Consider the following 10,453-nt stretch of genomic DNA (forward strand, 5'->3'; position numbering starts at 1 on the left):
CACATGTTGGACAGTCTGCAGAGAAACTCACGAACGCATAAGCTCACATGCAAACATGCAGCAGACACACAGGTACTGCACATATTTACTGCGACAGCTGAGCATGCAGTCCGTACACGGTGTCCCTGCCACGCACGTGCTGACACGCACAGCTTGGAAATGTATGCAAATAAGGCAAATGAGCTCCCGTTGCACTCTAAATGGTGGGCTGTTTGCATGGTGGTGCTTTTTAACAGATGACTGAAAATATGCATATTTTTTTATTTGGAAATTGAAACAGTGCCTACACATGGAATAATAAAAGTTCTAATATCAATTTAGAAGAGAATAAACGTATGCCTGCGCCTCGCTATGTGCAGATAATGACTTATCCTTCATGGAAAGTTTTTATCTGCATGATAGTCAGAGGTCAGAGGGCTGGAGCTGGCAGGGATTCAACACCCAAGGACAGGTCAGCAGGATGGAGACAGCGACTCAGCTCTTAAATACTTTTTAGATTTGAAACCAGCTTTTGATTGTATCTTAATTTTATACTAAATGATATGACATTATATTTCTTCATTTTCAAATTACAAAAGTACAGTAACAAGGACCAAGAGTTAAAATGGCATTCATCTACTTTATCTACAATGTTTTTTTTTTTTATTGTGAACAATGTTTCACAGAAAAATAAGGTAACATGTCGACATCATGAGAACGTGGGTGTGCATCTTAACCGGCTCACATTGATTTGTTTGAAGTGGTGATGACCCAAATACAGAACAATAACATGCACACACAAGAGACACAGGAGGAGTGGCAGGTAAACAGTCCTCACACCTCACATGATATTAACACAGACAAGAAGCACGACACTGTGTCCTCTTTATCTGCCATTCACACCAGATATGAGATTTATGAGACTGGAGATAGACCACTATTAAACAGCCACTGAAAATGATCTTTGAATAAGATGTTGAGAAAAAAGAACAATCTATTTCATGTTTTCCTCTATCCAGTCTCGAAAGCTGCTTATTCGTGTCTGAACCGTGTAAGTCTGTAGGTGGCAGTTCTTTTCCTCATAGCTGAAACTCTCTAAACCAAGCAGCTGCCAGCCTGTGCCGGAGGCTCCCTGAGTCTCCTCGTGACCAGACAACACACCACTTGTGGATGAAAACCCAGCTGGCACGGCTGTGAGGCCTGGAATAACACTAGGACAGGGGCTCTCAGGACTGGACGGCTTCCTAATGACACACAGTGCATTGTCACTGATCTCTGTGGTATGTGTTCCTCCTTGTGCAAACTCTCTTTCGCATTGAGTAACATCACTCAGCTCAACAAGTTTGCTCTGGCTGGAAGCGGTGTAGCGGCCCAGGTGCCTCTGATTGTTTGGTAAAATCCACCTCGTGGTGTAAGCCTCCTGCACTATCACCTCTCCTCCTTGCATTCTGGGTAGACACACTGGCAACACGCGCTCACTGATCTTGGCCTTGTCCTTTAGCTTGAGCACAGCCACGTTGGAGTCTGGTGCAACGTAAAAGTTTGGATGCACTAAAATATCTGAAACCTGATGAAGAAGAAAAGGAGAAAAAATGGGTAAAAATGGGAAGTTATTTTGGAATATATAATATGTTGAGATCAGATAATATGCGGCAAGATACACAAATATTTCTTATCCAAAACAAATATAGTTGTATCGCAGTAAGGCTTTAAGTGCACACATGAATCATTTACAAACAACAACCTATCCACAAGCTTATATTTATGTATTGAAAATTCCTAGCTTAAGACTGGTAAATGTTGCAGTCATGGGAGACTTTTTTCTTCTTTATGACCCAAAAAAATAAAGGTTCAACCATAATTATAATGCTTTTGGTAATTTGCAGGTCAAAAAATATTTAGATTTCTGGTTTAAAGGTGGAATAAATGTGATTTAAATGACTTTTTCAACTGGCAGTCAGGACCTTACACATTGAAACTAATGACTGTGTTGTACCCTGAGGTGGCGCTGGCTTCTCGGCTGGTTCTGCATTCCTATGACAACCTTCACGTGTGCCGGGTGAAGGGGCTGCTGCTTGTCCTTGCCTACCACACACTGAGCTGCCACCAGGACGCTACGCTGGGTGAGCAGAGCCCCGCTGCAGGTCAGGTACCAGAACGAAGATTCCTCCGACACCTCCCGCTGCTCGGACATGCTCATTCCACGGGACCTGTGGGTGCCGCTGGCAGTGTGATCAGGAGGTGAGCGGATATAGATGGCTGCATGCCACGGCCACTGAGTGTCTGAGAGGTTGTGAACACTGAAAGTGGCAAATTTGCCACAGACTGTAGGAAGAGAACAAGAGGAGAGAGAGAGTGCCAAAAAATTCAGAATTTCAATTCAGTCATTTCATAACATACTGGCAAATGTGCACAATAGTGTTTAATAATTGTTCATTAAATTTTGTATAACAAGGAAAAAGATCTGAAACACAATCTGTGTGTAGGGTGTTTAAAGGAATACTGACATCTGGAAAATCTGTTTATTCCTTTTCATGCCGAGAGTTAGAGGAGAAGATTACCTTTGGACAGAGTAAAGCTAGCTGTTTCCCACTGTTTCCAGTCTTTAGGCTAAGCTAAGCTATCTGGCAACTGGCTGTAACTTCCTCTTTTTCATAAACATGTGAGAGTGGCCTAAATCTTTTATTCTAAAGCAGGGGTTCCCAACATGTGGGCCGGGGTTTTTGGTGAAAAAAATGTTGACTTAAGTATTTAAGCTTTTGTCTTTATCTTAGTCTTAAACTTCAGGAACCGCTTAAAGTCAGTTAAATTATTGCACAAAAGACCTTAGCAACCAAAGATCACTGTGGTGAAGTTCCCATCAAAACAACAGGCCTAGCACACGCGCTAATGGCAGAAAATCAACAGTGTCCATGGAAACAGTAGAATTTTACAGTTGTAAAATCTCTTTCATTGTTGTAAATTACAACAATTAAAACACCCTCATGTAAAGTTAAATTTAAGCGTCATATTAAAGGAGAAAATTTGCTGTTTTTTTCCTCTTTGAAAGTAACTCAGGTTTCACTTAACAAGCTGGGTCTAAACTGCAGCTGCTCTCACCTGGTGAGCAGGAAACATGACGCCCACTCCACCTGCCGGTCTTCAGACAGGTGCGTCGGGGGCTTCCTGTGTGGCGGTAGAGAGGTGACGCACACTTGTACTTGATGCTCGTGTAGATCGAGTGAAAACCACGAGGAAGCTCGTCCAAAGCTGCGTCATCTGTTCCTGCACTGGACTGTCTGTTCAGTGGAATAAAGCCAGCTGACAACAAATCATGCACGCCGTACCTCGATGAGAGCAGTCTCTGGTTTGGACTCTCTCTGTGGGGAAAAAAATGCAGTTTGTCTTAGTGGCTCCTTATCTGCACTTAACTCACTTCATGTGGAAATACTGTCACCAATGTGACATTAACGTCTAGAACAAGATTAATCATTTCAAACGTTAGCTATGCATAATTAAAAGTAGTCGGACAAAACAAAAGACAGATCAAACTCCCTTGTGTAAAATGTGTTTTTCAAATGACTATTTCCAGGGTCAGTAATGAGCCTATTAAAGGCTCTATTAAAGTTGCATTGTCTGATTTTTTTTTGTGCCCAATAAAATTTAATTTGAGGATACTGTATTTGTTGATTGGTGGCAGTTGATGGATTGTATTATAAAATCAGAGATGGTAACTTTAATATTGTTGGACATTAAAATAGTAAAATCTATTATAATTACCAGTTTGACATGTTCTCCGTTTCTGAGACACATTTAGGGATATGCATTGCTTCTACACTCACCTGTATGATTTGTATGATTTACATAAGTCATTTTGCAGTTACCTTACTACACACAAGTACGTGACTGATCTCACCAAAAGGCTCAACCTGTTTGGTGGCACCAGAAATCTGCAGTACACACACTGAGATTACACATAATCTGCACCAGTTTTCACAACAAAAAACCTAGACATAGTGGTTTTAAATTGGCTAAAATGATGTGAGTCATAAAGGATACCTTGGTAATAGATTTGGCTTCACAACGCTTTGTCGCACAAGTTCAGACACTTTGGGTTCTCGACAAGCTGTAAGAGGCAAATCAAACATGTGACTGTTAGTGCATGAGAATCACTTTCAGGGCTTCCATTGTTGAACAGCTCTGTTTCCGTAACATGAGTAATTGTGAGAAGAAGGGTAAGTTATTCAGAGTAAACAAGAACAATTCTAAGCATAAAATAATCAGGGGCAAACGTATTCTTTATTAAGAAAAATTCACAACCATCCATCTTTAAAAATGGCCTTGTTGACCATGCACTTATCATAGTGCTCTAATTGCTAAACTGTGCCTTTGTTCACATGTCAGGACTTGTGTCATATAAACAAATAGTCGGACTTACATTTTGTGCTGTCGTCACATAGTAATGAAGTGGAAAAACAGGCTACTTTTTGTGTGTGTGTGTGTGTGTGTGTGTGTGTGTGTGTGTGTATGTATAACAGTTTGTTTGCAGCCCTAATGTGTTTTTGAAAACAACTACCTTTCACACACTTTGGTGGCCTGCTACTCCAGGATCCATTAGGGAGGCAGGCACTCAGGTGGTTTCCAGTCAAAATGTAGGAGTTTTTACAGAAAAACTCAACCGTCTCTGCGCCCGCTGCTGTGTCAAGAGCAGGTCTGTGGTAGCCGTTCGGCAATTTGGGTGGAGGGGCACACTGGACTCTGCTTGTTTGGCCTATATGAGTACATTTGTGAGAGAGGAGCGAGAGAAAAACTCCCCCAACAAATGCATTATGTGGCTTTTGTACTGTATAAACATGAGAAATGAAGACCAGAAACGACCTGGTGAAAAGGTACCTTTCACACATGTGGGAGCTGTGCCACTCCACATGCCATTAGTTTGACAGGTCCTCTGCTGGGAGCCGGTGAGAGTGAAAGGTGGATGGCACCGATAGTTTACAGTCACAACCTCATCCTTGAGGCCATATACAGGTAGCAAATATCCATTGGCCAATTCCTCTGGAGGTGCACACGCTGGATTCCTACTGGCTGAAACTGTGGAGAAATTTTGATGAATGAAAGACAAACCTAAACTGAATCAGCAGCTAATAAAACTGAATAAAGATACACAATTGCTTTTAAATGAATTCACATCAGTGGTACTAAAATGATGATAAAGTTTGAAAATCCTTTTTTACAGTTATTTGATATATTGAGTTTGGCTTGTTGAAAAAAAACCTAAATAAAGTAAATAAATATTAGTATTTTTCCCCTAAAAGGAATAACTTTACTTCAGGTACCTCTTGCTGCATGTGTATGGCAATCCCTTTATAATTGTGAAGTGAAACCAACTAGTGATCATTTTTTTCGTTTTCTTTTTCTAGAATTTTGAAAATATGGGGGGGTAGCAGACTGCTTTTAAATCAATGTATGTAATAAAAAGAATAATGGCCCCAGGATACTGCCCTGAGGAACCCCACAAATTATGTGTTTTGAAGTGGAGAGTCTATCAATTATATCAACCTTATGAAATAAAATGAGAAAGAAAAAGGAAAGAAATGGATCTCTTTTATTCTAGCCTCTCTAAAAACTATCTTTTAGTTTGGTCTGTTGTCATATTATCTTTTTTCACAGGGTATTTTTTTCTCCCAGAATTCATTACATGCTGAAAACTCTACTCTTCTTTGACTTATTGATTTAATATTTACTGAAGTATTACTGGAATATGCCTTAACATCCACTCGTGGACAATGTAACACTGTGATATGCAAAGGTTAGTTTGCAAGAGTGAAGGTCCATTAGAAAAAAAAAAAGACTGCAACGCAAGTTAGACGCATGATTTGCTTCAAAGAAAGCAAATACAGAGAAGCAGTATGATAAATCTGTATCACTGAATGCCCGATTCACATCACTGCTCTGTGTAGGAGGCTGCACACGCGCACTCACACACATACACACACACACACAAACAGATATATATATATATATACACAGAAATGAAAGAAAAATGTTCAGGAGCAAAATGCATGGAAACAGGAGTATCATCTGTATCATGTATTCATGATATCTGAAGTAGATACCTACAGTATATCATGAATAAGAATATATCAGACATTGTTATTCTGTGTATGTCGTGTCTACAGAGGAAGCCAACTTCATACAGTGAATCAGCCAAATCTTCTACAGAGTGAGGACAAAATGAGAGGAACAACAATGCAATATAATACAGAAATACTGCTATAAACTTTGTCAATCCCGTGTCCATACTGTATCTGTGTTACATTCACATCACTAAGAACGATTATACCTGCCTGAACTCTCCTGAAAAGTAATAACAAATCCATCAAAGTTGTTGTAGCCATCTGAGGTGAAAAGGATGTGCAAGAAATTCCCAGAGCTTTTTACTGGAGGAGGCAGCTGATCCCCACAAAACCGGCCAATCACAGGGGAGCTCAGATCGTCGCCGTCTCGCACCTCAACGTAGTCATAACGACAGTTATGGTCAGACTCCAAACTGAGCAGTGAGAACCTGCAGCATAACCATGGAGAAGTGATGTTTCACAGATTTTTTTCAACCCAATTTGTAACACTGAACAACAGTCTTCCAAGTGCTGAATTGTGTAAACAATAAGTCCAATTATGTGGGCTAATGCAGGGCTGTCTGGCTGCTGTGCTTTGACCTCAACATCATTTGACAGACTGATAATGAGTTGGTCCCCCATAGAGTTGCTCACTGAGGAAAAGTAGTTCCAAGCACATAAAAACAAAAAACACATAATTTAGCTTGGCCTGTCTCAGCAGGATTACTGAGTTAGTTAACGGAGTAAAACCTATCACTGGCCTTGTCCATGTTAGTCCACGTTGGAGGGTATTCCCAGAAGTTACTCATTAATGACTCACTAGTTTTGTTAACATGGTTTTGTGAGACTGACACTGTGTATTTTTTTTGACGTTTTGTTGCACTCAAACATAAAAACATTTCACTAACAAGTAGAAAAGAGAAGCTAATCAGTGAAATAATTTGATGCACAACTTCCAAATTTGCTGTTTGTCTACTATGGTAATATTTGCCCTGACTTGAGCCTATGTCAGTGCTAACCCTGAAGTATTCTGAGCTCTAGGCTTTTCATTAATCCAAACACAGACAGTAAAATCTCTAGACTGCTTGTCTTACCAGTTTATCACTTGGGGCTCAGCAATCCTTATTATCAATAACGTGTTGGACTTTTCAGACAAAGTTATATGGTGATATTATGATTTTTTTTTTTGATATCTCTTTGTGTTAAAGGACTTGACTTTACATTAGAGCCCTGGAAAAGTGACCTACCTGAGCTCGATGCTGCTGCCCTTCTGCACTTGCACTGTCCATTCACATCGGGCATTTGTTGGGTAACTCTCCAGGGCTATGTGACCCTGAGCCCGCTGGATGACGCCTCCGCATGCTATTTCCCACAAGAGAACTGTAATTACTTTCATTTAGTGAATTCACATACCCGTCAAATATTTGTTTATCGCAGTGGAACCCAGCATTTTCATTGTGGAAAGCAGCACCAGCAATGTGACACGCTGTGTAAGAGGGCAGATAATATCCAAAAAATGATGAGATGACGGGATCCAACCAGCCACTACAAAAACCATGATTATTAACATCATGCTGGCATTCAAGCTGGAACGTGTGTTTTTCAGAGGAGTAAAAAAAGCTAAACAAGACACAGCAAATGCTCCAAATTGCTTTCTGTCAGTCCACTGAGGGTTGAAATGAAGGTTTGAATTGGGATTTAATGGTTAAAGGTTTAGGGCCTTTGGAATATTTCAGAATTCACAAAAAATAGTTCCTTTAGCAAAGCATTAGTGAAATCACACAGCCTGTACTTTGTCAGTTTGTCTATCGCACTCTCTGAACAGGTTGTACAGGACAACACAAGTGGCACAATCGCTCCTTTTGCGATTGTGTCGGACTGGCCGTACACAATAGAATGGCCTCCAAGTGGTACTCTGCCCTGGGCCATGAAAAAATAAAGAACGGAAAAATACCATGACAGTGAATAACAGGAGTGGCAACAAGGTAAACCTGTTTGCTTTCTTCTAATAATAGCATTATGTCACCATTAGCTTTACCAGCACACATTTGATTCAAATGGTTTGGTATGGGAGCTGCTGCTGTATTATACTGATAATTAAAGAAAATTAAAAAACATGGATCCTTTTCAAAATTTTTGTATTTTTAGAATAGATGCTTCAAGTAGAAACTGGCAGTTGTCTATAGTTGCAGCTGTAGCTTAGCTGAAACCAAATAAAAAAGCGTTGTCGCCACCAAGTGACCTTATTGTGTATTACAAATGTGGATGTGGCAGTCTGAAAACTGATAATGATTACAGCCCCCAAAATGAACATGTATATTTGTGTATTTCTTCATAGATATTAAAGAGATTTAAACTCAAGTGATGGATTATTATATTTCTTCTTAACTTGTACTTAACCAAAGCACATTTCAATGTTCAATGTTCACAAATGCTGCAAATATGAGCAACGATTGTAAAGCTGTACTACAACATATGCCGGTCTGAAACAGCTCTGTCCGTCATTCTGGAATGACTTAGTTGTCAATGGTTGCATTTACCTTAGGCCTCACATATGACTCTATAAACTTATCATTTTATATGGTGACTAGCCAGATAACACTATACTGGTAAATGTAATCTACAAAGAAAAGCATTCAGCCAAAGAGCTGTATTTATGATATACAAGAGCACATCATCTTCACTTGGGCATGGTGGAGTGCTGTGCATTACCGAACTGTGTGCACCGCATGATTCATGCATTCTCTTGTCAGAAATGACTATTCAGAATATTCGGTCTATTCTGTGGCAAGATAAGGCCTTACGGCAATACTGCATTACAGCAGTTTGACTCACTTTTACAGTCGCCTCCACTCCAGCCTTGGCGGCACTCTGTACAATACTTTCCATTGACGAAGAAATCATCATTGGCTTTCCATGTTCCATTGTGGCAGCTCTTACAGTTTTCAAACAGACTGCAGCCTCGCAAGGACAAAAGGCACAAAGACGTTGAGATTAACAATTTTAAGTCCATTTGTAACTCTCAGTCAGTGACTAATATAACACCTTAGTGATGTGGCTTATACTGAACATTGATGTGAACAGTAAGCATCTCCTAGACTATTCACGATAAAACAATTTGTATATAAGCGACAATGAGAGTGTACCTGGGTGAATGATGCAGGGGTCACACTGATCCAGAGCATTGCGGCAGCAGGGTACAGTGTAACCTACCATCGACCCTTTTGAGGGACACCGACACTGGATCAGGTGGTACTCGCAACATGGACGACACATGACGCTCCACTCGGAGCTCGGGCAGTTGTCCCCTGTCGGAACTGTGGAGCCAGAACAAGAGACCCTTGGATCAAACTCAATAACCGCCTTCTGATACTTTCATTTTTGGTGGTCAAAATAAAATGTAAAGACTTACAGGTGAAGAATTGCACAAAGATATTTATCTCTATAAAAAAATAAAAAAAAACTCATATGCTTCTATGTGTGGTTATAGAGGGCAGCTACTCAAATTCATCCCTATAGCATATTTTCCTGTAATCTGATGATCCAGATCAGACTTCCCTGTACAACACAGGTACAACATTTCACGATGACTGAACAAATTGCTGAGGTGTGAAATTTTTCTTGGCAGGTGATTTTGTGGCAGATGAGGCTTTCAGGCTCAAGCTGGACTGCATTCTGTTTGTGGATAAAATCTTACCTTGACCCACAATGATAGGCCATGCTGAGCAGCTTGGGATGCAGAGACCGGTTCAAATATGTCCCCAAATCCCACTAAAGACGCAAGTTATTTTCTTCCAAAAACCCTTTTTTGAATAGCTGATGTATTATTAAGCATTTTGTATTGTTCTCTCAAACAGTGAACGGTGCAAAGTGGACTCAGGATGAATCTCAGAAGCCAACTGTCATCATCACACAATTAATTCTACCTATCAATAACTATGGATTTCTGTGCTAAATGAAATGTAAAACCCTCCCAGACTTTGAACCCTCACTAATATGTCCAATATCTGCATTAATTGGGAAGGGAGAGGCTGTATACAGGCTACAGCAGGAGAAGTTGCATAGTAGCATGAATTGAGACCAGTCCTAGCAGAACAAGTGACTCACTCTCATTAAATAACTCCAGAGTTAGTCAGCAATAAAGTCACCAGCCTCATTTTTTGTTTAAAAAATTAGCAGCATTTTCACAAAAAGGGAAGCCACGTGACATAAAGACCATCCACTATTGTGTACAACAAAAGCAACATTCAATCTAAACTGCAACTTTACTTACCATGTGGCCAAGCTGTTACACGAAAACAGAAATTTAAGAGGAGGTAGCAGAGCTTGGGGTCCAGGAGAGTGGGCACGGGTACTTTCCACGAGAGGAAAGTGAACAT

At 40.3% G+C, this 10,453-nt stretch overlaps 1 protein-coding gene across 1 annotated transcript; it reads right to left on the reverse strand.

Moving 5' to 3' along the window:
- Positions 1–705: 705 nt before the first annotated feature.
- Positions 706–10,453, reverse strand: LOC111222960. Its single transcript, XM_022746902.1, has 11 exons — positions 10,348–10,453; positions 9,221–9,391; positions 8,910–9,035; positions 7,322–7,436; positions 6,302–6,523; positions 4,852–5,036; positions 4,535–4,729; positions 4,018–4,084; positions 3,079–3,257; positions 1,976–2,304; positions 706–1,546 (listed from the first exon to the last, which is right to left on the reverse strand). Exons 1-11 carry the CDS (start codon positions 10,451–10,453, stop codon positions 974–976), a joined length of 2,268 nt encoding a protein of 755 aa, XP_022602623.1. The 3' UTR covers positions 706–973.

The sequence above is a fragment of the Seriola dumerili genome, unplaced genomic scaffold, assembly GCF_002260705.1.
Source record: "Seriola dumerili isolate Sdu_G_001 unplaced genomic scaffold, Sdu_1.0 BDQW01000011.1, whole genome shotgun sequence".
Taxonomy (NCBI): domain Eukaryota; kingdom Metazoa; phylum Chordata; class Actinopteri; order Carangiformes; family Carangidae; genus Seriola; species Seriola dumerili.